Genomic DNA, 14,564 nt, shown 5'->3' with positions numbered 1-14,564 from the left:
GGCCGGAGCCTCGTTAGCGGGGCGCGCCCGGGCTGCTGTCAGATTCCCTCTAATTGGGTTTGCTTTACCTCCCGCAGCGCCACTGTACTCATTACGCAGCACGCCATTTACAAAAAAAAAACAACCCAAAAAACATTTATAAATTTAACAACAGTTGTTACGTGGCAGGGTGTTGAAAGCAGCTGCTTCGGCTGCGGTGTGCGTGAAGTTTTTCCTCAACCAGCCGGAGAATGAATCAATGTGACATATGCCCACTGTCGGGGCCGCCCCCTACCCACTCGGAGAGCGATGACTAATTAAAGGAATCCGCTTTCGTTTTTGTTCTCCTCCCGTGTCGGTGCGAAGCAGGATGAAACTCAGGCAGGTGCTGAGTCCGCAGCCGAAAAGTTCAGCCGGACGGTCTCTCGGTCGGCGCGGCTCACACGTTGGTCTCCAGCCCCTGCAGCCGGTCCATCCTCTGCATGTTGCGTTCGATGGTGGCCTGGCACGTGATCTCCTCGCCGCACTCCGCGGGAAACCACCCGGCCTCGCCGTCGCGCAGCCGCTCGCCTTCGTACCAGCCTGAGGGAGGGAACGAGAGAGAGAGAGAGAGAGCCATGCTCGCGTTACAGTGACTCGCGTCAAGCCTCTACTTATGCAGCGTAGATTGTTTCTTTTTTTTTTTTTTGTGATGTTGTTGTGTCCCTTTGACGAGAAAGCCTGTTGCTATGGTCACCGAAGCGGCAATTAACTTCCAGGCTTTTGGGTAGAGATGGATGGGCGGGGGGTGAGGATTTCAAACACATCAGGTCCATTATGTGAAAGAGAGAGGTAGCAAACAGGGAGAGGAGCACGAGTGTGAGCGCATGATGAAAGGAAATTGAGGCAAGACGGTGAAAACTTACAGGAACGGCTCAATGAACCAGATCATTAAAAAGTTGATTTATTTCATTAATTCAATTCAGCGGGTAAAATGTGTTTACTACAGAGATCTGCAACCACAGTGATGCAATTTCAGGATTTATTTAGGTCAATTTTGATTTCTATACATAACAGCTAAAAATATATTTCTTTTTGGGAAATTAGAATATTAGTAGTTGTATATTTAGAAAAAAAACAGTCTTTTGAAACAGAAATGGTTTATTACTAAGCCGCTATATGTCACTGCTCTTCACAGAAGACTCTTTATCAAAGCATATTTCTGAAAAACTTAGTGGAAGAAAAAAGTATGGTTGGAAAAAAAAGAGGGTAAGTTAAATTAGTTAATAAGATATGGACAAAACATGTCTTGGTCTACAACCTCCTCACAGCTGCAGTTGCCACAGTTTTCCTTCCACTCAACTTTTTGTGAGCGTGGTTACGGCTTCATTGGCAACAATTTTTCCCATGACTGTGTGGACCGTAACGCATTTCTATAATTATATCTTCTTTTATTTGTCTTATGTAATATTCAGATTTTCTAAGTGTAGCTCAGCCGTAAACTATAATTATCAAAAATAAACAGGAAAAAAACCCTAAAATTTTAAAATCTGTGTGTGAGCTGTCTAATAAATGAGTTTCGCCCTCATTTAACCGACTGAAATAATGTTTTCTCAATGATGCTGCAATCTGTCGAGACGAACAAAAATACATAATCGAGCTCCGTAGGAAATGTGAGCGAAGGAGAGGCGACGTACCGTCCACATGCTGTGAGACCAGCACCACGTCGGCCACCTGCAGCGACAGCTCGTCTGGCTGCTTCGCCGTGTACGTCCTTATCACCTCAACCTGCGTAACATCTGGAAGAGCGAGAGAAAAAAAAAAACCAAAACATTGCCGCAAGTTTGTTCCAGAATTCAGTTACATTGATGTTCAGTTTCGCTGAAGGGCCACAAGGTGGTGCAATGAGCTCAAAAAGGAGAATTTATTTTTTTTGAGACGACTTACTGGTTCTGTCATGTCTCCTGTCATCGTTGTCATTCTGGCCCAGGGCACTGATCCAGCGTGCACGCTCATTCCTAAACAAACAAGCAAAAAAAAAACAACAACAACATTTCTTTGAAAAACTTTTCCAGAGTTTCACTTTTAAAACTACAGATGTTCCGACACCTTTGTTTTCAACAGGAAGTTTTCCCTTCCCTCCCTCTTTCCAGCCCCTATTCAGCGCCGAGATAAAACGAGCACAAAGGGCTGATTCTCGGTGGAGGACAGACCTGCTTTTTGCTTTCCTCCGCTCCCCCCATGCGCGCGCTCCGTGGGAAACGAAGTAGGTGGAGCCGCACGGGTCGGATCCTGTGAAACCAGATACCATCTCACCTGCTCCGAAGAATTCCCACCAAGCAGGGGGGGGCGAGGGGGAGATGGAGGGAGCGATAAAGAGAAACTGGGGTGGGGGGAGAGGTGGAAAATGAAGGAGAGGATGGTTCATTCGGAGGCCTGGGTGACTCAAGTGTTGGTGGCCTCCAAACACAGACGGCTGCACAAAAGTAGCTGAAAGTAGCGGATCGGACGTGAGTCAGATCTCATTATTGCGCTTCCACCGAGTTCTGATGGTTTTTTTGGGGGTTTTTTTTAGGTCGCACATGCAGCAAAACGCAGCAGCGAGTCAGTAAGTAAGAATGAAAAATCACCAGAGAGACTTTTCATTGTAAAGAAGCTCTTTATGTTTGTGCTGGTCATCAAGCTGCCCACACAGCAGCAATCAGAGCAGCAGCCTTTGGGTTTTAATTGAGCCATTAGGACCTGTTTACTTTTAGTGCTGACTGAAAAAAAAAACACACCTCCATTCAGAGTCCAAAAATTAGTGGTGTTTTTTTTTTAGATCAGACTTTAATCTCATAAATGATACTTGTATTCTAATTATCAAAGGTGTGCTTAATTATATAACAAAATGCTAACTTTTGCATTGTTAGTGTGAGCTGGTGATTATGTAAGGACCTGATCCTTTAACCGATGACCAGGGTTGAGGTGTTACTGATAAAACTGCTAAAATGCTCCATCACACTATCCTTTTATGTCCTGTTCATAAAAAGCCAGAGAAAATGTTAGACTACGTGTAGAGGAACACAGTGGTGCCCCTCCCACACCTGCTGCTGATATTAGATGGTTCCTCTATTTCTTTTTTGGCAAAAATGATGAATACAGCTGGATTTAAATATTTCTGGCTGCAAAAAACAGATATTTCACTGCGTTAAAGGGGCAGTATTGCATATTTTACAGGCACATAGTGTCATTTTATAGCACAGTCAAGTAACTGTTACATTCAGTTATTATAAAAACATTGTACATATCAAACATTGCATAGAAGAAATTTAACTTCGCAATTCGATGCCTTGAAATTGGGTTTCTGCCTCTTTAAGAGGCTCCCACTCTTTCTGACACGCCGCCTCCAGTACGCCGTTACAACGATGATTCTCATTACGCCGTTTACGGTCGTTCTTAGGAGCGTTGGACTGACAAGTGGTCCGTCCGATGACCTCGGCAGACTCGCAGTTTCACCAGGTGTTAGCTAATTGCTGCTGCTGCTATAATTAGCTGAGGGGGGAAGTGAGGGAGTTGAGGGGAGAGGCGAAAGCTCGGCCGCTCCAAGGAGGAGCTTTGTGGAAATAGGTGGAGCTTTGTGAGCGCAAGCGCTTAGGCAGTCCTAAATGGTTGCTATGGGAGACTCAAGGATTCCTCAAACGTGCATGAAAGAATCAAAGCATCCCTCCAGGTACGTTTTTGAGGGAATAACATGACATGATGTCAAGCTCAAAAAAGTGAGTTTTACATAACAGCCTCTCTTAAGATACACATCTGGTTACTGACAACCACACACAACCATCCTTTTAAAAATCCCTTCAAATCACACGTGTCAATACTTGGAAGCATTACAAGCATCATGTGTTTCTCACTCAATTTCACAGACATCAATGTGCCTCCTGTGGCTGAGACAGCTGTTTGCTTTTCTCGACAGCCGGGCCTGCATGCCAACGGTCGGATGTAAACGTGCGCGCAAAACAAAAGTCCCGACAGGTCGGCCTCTCGCTCAAAACAGCTGAAACAACCAACAAATACAAGCGCAGGCATCGGCAGGGCAAAAGCACGCGAGACGTACTTAGACTTGTGCGGTATGCGCACTGATAGCAGGTGCCAGCCCCCCTCCCGCCCCCATCCCTCCCACCTTCCCCTCCCATTGACCGAAAAGCCTGTGGAGAATGGGTCTATTCATTGTAGTGAGACTTCCTCCGGCTTCAGCCATTCATCCTGCCGATGAGAAAGGAATGCCAAGATACATAAATCCGTTGTGAAAGGCTCGCGTTTCACCTCTGAAAAGAAGAGCGAGTCTCGCCGGGCGGATTGCGAAACCTCTTGCACACAAGTGGCTCGAGAGTGATGACAGCCTCTTCTCTGACCTTCCTTCCTGCGTCGGATGACCCAAACATCACCGCCCAGACTTTTGGGTGTTCGTCCCCGATTTGTCGTACAACTCAATTTCCCTCCAACCGGTTTGTTTACTCTCTGTTGGGTCGGCCTTCCACGTGCTGCTGCTGCAATGCTGCGAAAACTATTATTTTACCTTTATCCATCACTGCATATCAATATGAGAAATTATTTCTGTTGTTACTGCTATAGTCAATATTATACAGTAGATATGGATATAGAGAACATTGGGAAAGACTGTCAAAGCCAAGTTAACATGAATAGTAATTTATTGGATGATGCTACTAATGTAAAGAGAGGTGGGTGCAAAAATCTGTCAACGTGTAAAAATACTTTACTGCTGTTCTTTTGTATATAGTTTGTATATAACTATTCTTTTACTACACTACGTTCAGTGGATCTTTGGATCGAACCGTTTTAACAATAACTTGAGTAAACCATAGAAAACTGTTTTCAACTAATGATTTTTAACCTGTTAAATTGAGAAAAACATCAATTAAACCTAGATGGGCGTTATGTGGGGGGGAAAAATCATCCCCCTTTCAAAAAAAAAAGAAAAAAGTAATGAATGAACTTTTCTGAACCACATTTTGGCAACAATTCAAGTTGACACTCTCCAGACCTGATCACAGCCATGCCTTCAGCGCTTCAACAGAACCCCGTCAGGCAACACGACATGGGCTAAAAAAGATCTTTAAAAAGCAACATGCTGTGGCTTTAATGAGAGACGTTGCACCGATTCTGGTTCAGCTCAGGTCATCGGTCGTGTTCCAACAATAATCACGAACACCGGGGCTTCTTAATTACTGCTCGGACACAACCGCAGCGCAGTCATGGAAATCCCCGAGCATCTGCGACTTGCACGTTACATTTCCCATCAACAACTTTCCCATTATCGCGTCTAAACGAAAGCAGACAAGTGTAGACAAAGAGGGGGGTAAAAAATAAATAAATAAAAAATCCAAAACGATCCAGTGTGCAGAACAGAAGCACCGACTCCCTTCTCCGGTCGGAGCTGTTATATAATCGCCGCTGCTCTCTGTCACAGCTGAATATCGGTTCTGTTTTCCTGCAGGCTTCTGAAGCTGCTCTGTTCCACTAATAGACGAGCGCTATTCACAGATTCCGAACACTAGAGACGGCAACAAGGTCACGGGGAAAGCATCCCAGCATGCAAGCAGAGCAGAAAGACAATAATTTAAAAAAAAAGAGAGAGAGAAAAATAGAAGTCCACACAGAGAACCCTCTCTCTGATCCGTCTCTAAACAGCTGGAATTCCTGATACATTAAGCCGCCGTCGACATCAAAGGTCGTCCTCGTATACGCCTGCTTCTGGAACGCTAAACGTCGGTTCGTAGACACGCACAGGGAAGTGGGAGAAATGTCAGTGAGTGGAAATGAAAGCAAAAACTGCCAGATGGGGGGGAAAAAAAAATAAAACCCACCAAAACCCATTTCTGCAGTTTTGTTTCCGAAAGAAAAACAGGCGAGCCTAAAGTCAGAATGTGAAGAATTTCACCCTGGAACGCCAAACATTCGCTGCACTCAAAGTCAGCAGTAAAAGGAAACATAATGGACATTTAAATGTTTTAAGATGAGAATCATTTCTTTTCCAGGGAAGCAGATACAAAGGCTTGAGTTCACTGAACGAGAACTCTTGAAGTTTTTTTGTCACCTTTGCTCTCCAATGCTCGGAGAGCCACAAAAACAAGGGTTTAAAAGTTCGGAATTTACTCTATTTCTTCTTAATTTACCTCCCTGCTGTGCCGTAAAAGGACTATATGTTCATTAAATGCTTCAACAATTTTACATCAGATATCACACAGAAAGGTTTCCTGTTTTGACCGGGCCAGATGACCAAATAAATCATTTCAAATCACATCGGCTGAAAACTTTTAATCCATAAAAGTTCAACTCAAACTCATCAAATCCTTGTGTGGATTTAGCAGAAAATAAGCTCTAAAATGTACAGAAGGATAAAGCATATGACGGCAGAAAACTGACTCTTAATTCATATTGGAGAAAATCACTGCAGGCTCATACCTACGGGCAATTTGGAGCAAATGACTGACAGTCTGTTGGAGTGCCTGGGAAATGCATGCGTGTGTGTGGGGGGGATGCATGCGTGTGCGTGTGTGTGTGTGTGGGGGGGGTGCATGCGTGTGCGTGTGTGTGTGTGTGGATTTGCAATATTGTAAAGCAGCTTGTCATTCTCTATTCGTGAAAAGCATATGGGGCAACAGACCGCTGGTTAAAAAATTAACAAGTCAAATCCAAACACAGAGTAAACTTGCTAGCATTAGCCTAAGACGTCAATGAATTATTCAACATGAAAGAATCAGCAGCAAGATTGTGACAACGAGTTTACGATATGTCTTTAGAAATAACTGAAGCTATTCACGTTTTATTTGTCAGAACATTATGACCTCTTTCTTTATTGGAGCAGATGTTAGCCTGCAGAAGCTATCTCTAGACACTGGTGTACTACGTATTTGGCTCAGATTAGTACTGGGGAGGGGGAAAAAAAAAAAGGAAGGTCTCTCGTTAAACTTTTTTTTATTATCTATTTTTAGGTGGAACTGCTAACAGCCTCCCTTGTTTAACTCCCATCCTGCTGAGACAAGACTCCATGTTGTGTGATTTTTTTTCTTTTTTTTTTTTTTACTAAACTTGGGACGACCGGACGGGACGGTCATCAGAAAACAAAGAGCTCACACAGTCCTCTTTGTGAAAGAAGAGGCACGCAGACTCTGGGCAATGTGTTGAAGGATCGGGAGAAGTAAAGGAGCAGCAGAGAGTGGGTGTGTGGGTGGGGGCACGGTCGTGGGAAACAGCCAGCTTAGCTGCTGTCTGTTGCTAAACAACAGCTTAAACAAAGCCTAGTTACCACCATGACACTGGACTGTTGCCAGGGTCTCCCCGCTGGGTTTTCTCGGCTCATTCAGGATTTCGGTGAGCTGTGGCATTCGCAGCCGACTGATGCAGACGCCACCAAGCGAAGGGAGTTGGGTTGGTTTTTCCACAACTACTCATGCAGCAGAGAGGAAGGCTGGGCAGGAAGATTGCATTAGGATGACGCCAAGGATACAAGTCGAGTTTCATAATTTTCATTGGAGTCGAGTTTAAAAAATAATTAACGGCTGCCATGATATACGAGAAGATTAAAAAAAAAAAAACATTAAGAGGGAAGATTTATTGACTATTGAAGCTTTTTTTTTTTTGGCAAAGGATAGAAAAGTAGTGAAAAATATTACATGTACTTTAGGGTTTAGTTGAATAGGTAGGCTTCAATGTCTGGTAAAAGCAAAAACAGGAAGGTGTTAGAAACGTTTGAAATGTTCCACACAATACATTTCTCCACACAAAAGCGATAAATCACAGCTTGCATGGGAGTGAGGGGGGACAGTAAAGACTTAGCAAAGCTTTGAACCACAACGGATGATTACAGCGTACGGCATTGTGTGTTTGCGCATCCATGCATGTGAACGAATGCGAAGGCCGACGTAAAGCAGATCCCTTTCCTTTGTTTGGGTTACGTAATCCGAACATCCTCACTTTACTCCCTAATTACTATATGAGGAGAGATGAAGTTACAGAGGGGTGAGTTAGCTACAGCTAACAGCTTTCAGGCTGTTTTTAGGACTTTGGTGGGCTCTTGCTAACTTTAGCCTTAAAGACAACAACACATTTCACTTCCACCTTTGTGTTTGTTTTCAGAGCAGATTCAGAAATGGACTCTTGTTACTTTTAACGTAGCTAAAACCACGAGGGAATGTTGGTCCGTCTGTGAGTTAGAAGGTGGACATAGCAGCACATAATGGAGCTAAAAATCTGGCCTTGCGCTTTTTTTCACACAGAAATTCAGTCCGAATATTAAAAGATCTCAGATTCCCTCTGCTGTCTGAGCCAATAGTCCAGACCTTCCGTACGACGAGCCTTCAACACGTACAGACACGCAAGAGTGACATTAAGCCACGGGCAAAAAAATGATTCACTCCCGCTTAAGGCTAAGTGTTGTAAATGCTTAAGAGAAATTTGAACGGGGTTAGATGGCTTAGTTTAAAAAAAAAAAAAAAGAAAAGGAAAAGAAAAAAATAAAACAAGGCACTCACTCCAACTCCGTTCCGAGGATCATCGCCACCTTTTCGCTGGAGTGGTTGCTACGGAAACATAGCCGGAAGAGATGGTTTGCGCCGACCTGCCGCGAGCTCAGCATGCTCGTGGGGCTCTTGACCGGTGAGAGGTGAACGTCCTCCGGCTGACTGCTGCCTACTTGGATCTGATCCCGCAGGGCGTAGTCTATGACCGTGTGGCTGTCCTCACTGGCGGAGAAAAAAAAAAAAAAAAAGGTACAAAGATTGATAACATTTTTTTGACTAAACATAGTGAATCTGTCTGCAGGTGAAGAAGTCAGCCACACACATCTGTTCTTCATCGATAGTAAACAAAAGTGAAGATACAGTGCTCTGAAAACGTCTGCAATGCAACTAATCCTTTTTTTCCTATTGGAGCAACAAACTTTAATATATTTTATTGTCATTTTATCTGCTACTACAAAAAAAATCACATAAGGAGAAAAAAGACCACCGACTGTACATTAAAATTTGCATTTTGCCAGGTAAAAGTAATTTTTAATGGTAGCAAACAAGGAATAAACTCAGCGAACAACAGGAAGGACAACTTTCCTTCCTGTAAGTAGTGCCTGGGAACAGAAAAAAATTATGGAATAGCTTGATTTGACTGCTAAATTCACTAAGACGGAAGTATTTGCACCATTAAATTATTACTAACCAGAGCAACAAACACAGGTCTCAAAATAAAAATTACAAAACGACATTTTATTGGAATTGAGTCTAATTTCAATTCCACAATCCAGTTAAAAAAAAACAAACAATACTTTTACTCTGAACGAGCACCTAGATTAAGGCCTGCGAACTGATTAATTTAGTTATTTTTGTCAGATGGCCCAGTGTTTTAAAAGGAAACTAAATATCCTTTGGCTAATGTAATTACATTGTACCCTTGCATGGATACATTTAGCTAACATTTATCGTTTTAGAGTTTGGTCTTGCACAAGCTGGCTGGACACATTCAGAGAGGATGATGCTATCTGGGTGAGCATTGCAACCTTGAATCTGAATCTGTTGAACACGTTCTTAAATACAAGAGTAAAAGTCGTTTGCTTAAAGAAGCCAAGGCCAGAGACGAGCAGGAGAAAAACACCAACTAAAGCCATCTCTGCAGGCTCTGTGATCAAAAAGAACTGTTAACATTTTACGTGATGACTTCCTTGAACCACTGTTTTCTGTTTGGACAGCTCGCTCTCAAAGTACAGAAGGTGCAGACAGCTAACCAATCACACACACAGTCTGTCCTTCAGGCTTCATGATTTTATGCAAGTCAGGAAATATCAGCAGAAAAGCTTCTGAAGCAGAAGTCAGGCGAAGACGTGACATGAGAGTCTCCGAATCCCATTTTACCAGCTGACACACCTGAGAGCTAGTTTGAGTGCTACAAGTGTCAAAGTTTCATTTAAAAACACAGGAAAACAGACACACATGTTGCTAATGAAGCCACAGTTTTCAACTTTTGAGTATAGTTCAAACAAAGAGTAGGGTTAGGGCAGAGTTTTGATTTGCTACGCTGCGCACAGCTAACCGCTACACATGGACGCTTGGATAATGCAGGTACATATTTACGCTCCGTTTTGCTCTTTTTGACTGTAAACAATTTAGCTGACACCTAAGAACTAAACGTGACATTTAGACATGAGTAAATAAACGCTTTGATTGTATTTACACAAAGTTAGTTTTGAGTTTTAAAGATGATTTAATGAAAACTAAAATCAACAGCGAAGGGAATCTTTATCGACTGCAAACCCAATAAAGTAAAGATGCTCCAATTCTTGATTGGTTGATTCTTTGCTCATCTGATTTACCTTCAATAAGCACAAATGAAACAGCTGTCAAAATGATCCGTTGTAATAATTACATTATGTGAGGAAAATTCTCATTACAACTGTGTTTTACTTTTCTGATAAAGACAAAACAATCTGACTTTTTAGGCTATATTTAGCTTCTCTAAGGTTAGCGTGATTAGCGCTTAGCATTAACAACTGACGTGTTGCTTCCTTTTAAGCAGCTTCAGAAAATTGCCTCCGATTTCATTTTTAACCACTAACCCCTAAAAACATGTACGTTTCTCTTACTTCATAAGCACCTGACCATCAATCACTCCAACACGGCTCAAGCTATGTAGAGTTAGAAACATATCTCTTCCTGGTCTTCCTCGCCTGATTTTAGGATTGTCAGCATTGATGCCTCCCTGAGGACAAATCTACCGGTAAAAATTCCAGGAATGCCATTCTTGTGACGTGAACAGGATGGGTGGGGAGCGTAACGTTTGTACGGTGAGTCTTCATGAGTGATCGGGTGAGCAGGTATCATGCCCCGGAAATTGCTACGCAGCAGCTAAAGGGAAGTGGAAGACGGCTGCAATCGCATTTTGACATGAATGCGGAGGACTATAAACACCGAAAATGATATACGACGAAAGCTACCGTAAGGTTTAACCAAACAAACACACTGCTCTGGATTAAGGGAGCTCAGACATCAACCAAATGTTTCCGCATACCGTGCCAGCTTCTGCTTTCCTGATGTACACTTTGCTCTTTAGCAAACAAACCGGGAGTCGCACAGTCTCTCAGGCGGATGGGACTCCGGCTCAGACATGCAGACAAATGAGTACATGCGCACCGAAGAGTTTTATGTTTACTGGTGTGAATGTGTGTGAGAGAGAGAAAGAGATAAAAGCACTGATGGTGTCCAGGGCGGTTTTCATCTCCGCTGAATGCACAGGAGTAAAGACGGATTACCAGGCTGGACTTGTTCAGCATTTCACACTGGTTGTTTTGGTCACACGAGTTTAAAAACAGTTGCACATTTAACTGTGATCAATTTTAAAGAATCAGCATCCGTCAGTTTGCGGCCGTTTCTGGTGTAAAAACGGATAATATGTGATATTATCCGTTTTTATCCAAAGGAATCGATTTGAGGAACAAATAATCAAAAATAACCAAGAAGAAAAACCACAACAACACTGAAGATGAATGTTAGTGAAAACAATATAGTCAGAAAATCCTATTTAAGTTTTGATTTCATATCTTCGAATGCATATGAAACTGCTCAACTGTGATTAAATAGTTAAAAAAAAATACATTTTTCTAACCATAACTCGTCAGTAAGTCGCTGTGTGTTATAATTGTTTCTGGGTATCTGAGTTCTACATTAGTTTTTATGTTGCATTGTCTTATCGTATTTTAAGTTCACTTTGTTTAATGATTATCAGGTTTTTATCTTTAAAACGTACAATGTCTTGTAGCATTGCACTTTGCTCTTAAAAGATTTAAGGAGCTGGCCTAAAATTGTATTTCTCTAGGTAACAAGTTGCTAGAAAAGCTGAAAGAATCCAATCTGCTTGGTCCATGTTATTCTGGACCATCCCTCTTATCTTAAAATCAGATCTGGAACCATCGCTATGGAAACCAAATGTTAGGGAGAGTTAGCAGGCCTATGCTGAGCTGCGCAGGCTTTCCTGAGCAACACTTTGAGAGTGTGATATAATGTCTTGGCGTGACATGTGATTTCCAGACTCTAGTTTTAAATCAAAAGCTGCTTACAAGAAGTTAGTCATTACTTTCCACTGAGTATTTTAAGAAAAAAAGCTTAAAAGCAATAGCGTAGCAAAGCGCTAGCTTTTAAACATATAAAATGTGGGTGAAACTAGCACAGCTCTTGCTACATTAACAGAATAAAGTACAGGATAACCAGTACATTACAACTTCACTTCTGTTGCTGGTATCATTATCTAACATTACCTTCACCCTGAAAACCTTCTAAGGTCAAAGGTCGTTGTTCTGTAACGTTTAAGTGTCACGGGTCTGACGCTGCTACGCCTTCCGAGCGTTAGCATTTTGAGAAATACAAACAGGACAAAAAGACGCAGGAAGGTTTCTTCTTGAGGCAACGTTGGATTTAGCCGCGCGACGGACCGCACTGCGGGTCAGAACCAACGAGACAGTTGCTGTTTTGTTGAGTCGCAGACGGTGTGTGGCCTGCCGCTGTCCGGCCGGCCTCGTGAACCTCCGGCGCATTTCCGCTTTCAGCGCCACAGCTGGAGCGCGGCGGAGTGGCGTGCCACAGCGCGGCCGCGGCTCTCCAAACTGTACAAACCAATATTATAACAGCTTCTCCCATTCACACACACACACACACACACACACGCACACTGATTCCAAAGCACTCCCTTTACCAAATCCCCTTTTCCAAACACATGGTCCCTGACGCTTTTCACTGCCGGAGTCTGCTGTTCCAGATCAGATTCTCAGAAAAACACAAGGAGGAATGTGTTTTAGTGTTTTTTTTTCTTTTTTTAATTTTTTTATGATTCTTGGGTAACTCAGTCTGCAAGAAGCATGGCAATCGAATCCAGACACGTGACAAGAAAGGACAGGATATTTCGGAAAAATTTTACAAGCATGCGATTGAAACCGCACGCAGATGAAAAACACACAGCTTTACGGACGTCCTCTGCATATTTTTGAATGCTTATTTTCGCTGTTGTCTAAAAATAGAGACATAATTATGTACTCGTAAGCACAGATGACAATGGAAAGACTTAAGAGTTCATCAGGACGGATTTATGCTCTTCTTTACAATTAATGGAAAAGCATTTATGGCTGCTGAAGTGGATCTAAAGCGTTTATTTTTTTGACATGTTTCAACAATACTTTTATTTAAGTTCGGACTGAACCACTGTAAAAAAATTAGTTAAAATCAATCTACCCGGAGTCTGAATAACTTTGGGCTTTTTGCAGTAGTAGGAGTTTTCCGAGACACGTGAGCAACAGCTTAAGTCAGAGCATGGAAATGTTTACATTCAGCCGGTTTAGACTCAAGCTGCTTCTTTTCTCCCATCAAGAGGCCTCTAATAAACCCTGGACGCTTGTGTTCTGTGTGATAAGACACCTCTACCTTCAGATTTTTTCCATTACATCCCTGACGAGACAACCGTCAGGGATGTGGCTCCTTTTACAATCTTGGTCTCTTATCTCAAAAATAATCTGGGCAGGCCAGGTCTCCAGCCAAGTTATACAAGCACCAACTTCGAGATACCGAAAGTGCTGACGCTGAACCTGAAGCACCTTCTGTGTTGCTTGGCAACCTCAGAGGTTTGTAAAACACAATAAAGTCATATCTTCACTTTTAAGTCTTGCACAGAGCAGCTATTGTCACACTGAAAATGTTTAAAAATCCAACCATTGGAGAATGTTTTTAATTAACATACACGTTTTATAAAGAATTTTGAAAAAAAAAAACTATTTTCCTATTTCAAACATTTAAGCGTCACTTTATCCAACAGAAGGTTTTTATAAACCCGAAACGACTGATTCGTATTAATGGTATTGCTTTTGACCTACGAAAACTAATCCATCTGCAAAAACATCAAATATTTTTTGTCTGGTTTCCAGTGCAAGCATACTTAGAAAAATCAAAACTAACCTACAAGTAACTTTTCAGCAAGATACGATGGCTTCCTTTAAGTCAATAATTCTTTTGATATTTATAAAAACGTAACTGTACTATGAGATTTTTTTCACTTATGTTTTAAGTAAAGAAATCTGCCAGTAATAAAATCAATATTAAGGAATTATTGACTTAAAACAAGCTCCTATATCTTAATAAAAAGTTATCTATAAATGTTATTTTAATTGTACTAAAATATCTGCACTTGTAGCTAGACAAAAAAAAACCTGATAAGATCTTGTGTTCTTTCCAAACTTCGTCTACATCCTTCAGTTTAAATATCTTTTCAATTTAAATTTTTTTCTAAAGGGATTTTCCCTGAACAAGTTCAAACACGAGGACCGAACCGACTCCGCTACGAAACAGGTGTTATGCCCAGAAAAGCCCCCCTGCCCAAATTTGCCTCCCCTGTCGCGGGAGCGCGCATCGCTCTAAGCTCTCGCATATTGACGAGGAAACGGATAAAAATATGACCGAAGAGGAAATTTTTAAGATATTTGTAACATTATCACGTTTCCTAACCATGTAATCCCTAATACGGTGGGTTTTATTTCGCAAATTATTTGAAATAAATACGGTTTTTACACTTTTATTGACACA

The 14,564-nt window shown here is 42.0% G+C and overlaps 1 protein-coding gene across 1 annotated transcript in view; it reads right to left on the bottom strand.

The window, feature by feature from the left end:
- LOC103474707 (rho guanine nucleotide exchange factor 26) overlaps positions 1-14,564 on the bottom strand; it is a 31,464-nt gene continuing 16,900 nt past the window's right edge. The window contains exons 12-15 of the mRNA XM_008425852.2: positions 8,493-8,702; positions 1,906-1,976; positions 1,656-1,757; positions 1-561 (exon numbers count right to left, since the gene is read on the bottom strand). Coding sequence (XP_008424074.1) covers positions 419-561; positions 1,656-1,757; positions 1,906-1,976; positions 8,493-8,702 — 526 coding nt within the window. The 3' untranslated portion in view covers positions 1-418. The remainder of the gene's footprint in view (positions 562-1,655; positions 1,758-1,905; positions 1,977-8,492; positions 8,703-14,564) is intronic.

The sequence above is a fragment of the Poecilia reticulata genome, linkage group LG13 (genome assembly GCF_000633615.1).
Source record: "Poecilia reticulata strain Guanapo linkage group LG13, Guppy_female_1.0+MT, whole genome shotgun sequence".
NCBI lineage: Eukaryota > Metazoa > Chordata > Actinopteri > Cyprinodontiformes > Poeciliidae > Poecilia > Poecilia reticulata.
Note: the sequence above shows the minus strand (reverse complement) of the source record. Positions and strands in the feature narration are given on the sequence as shown.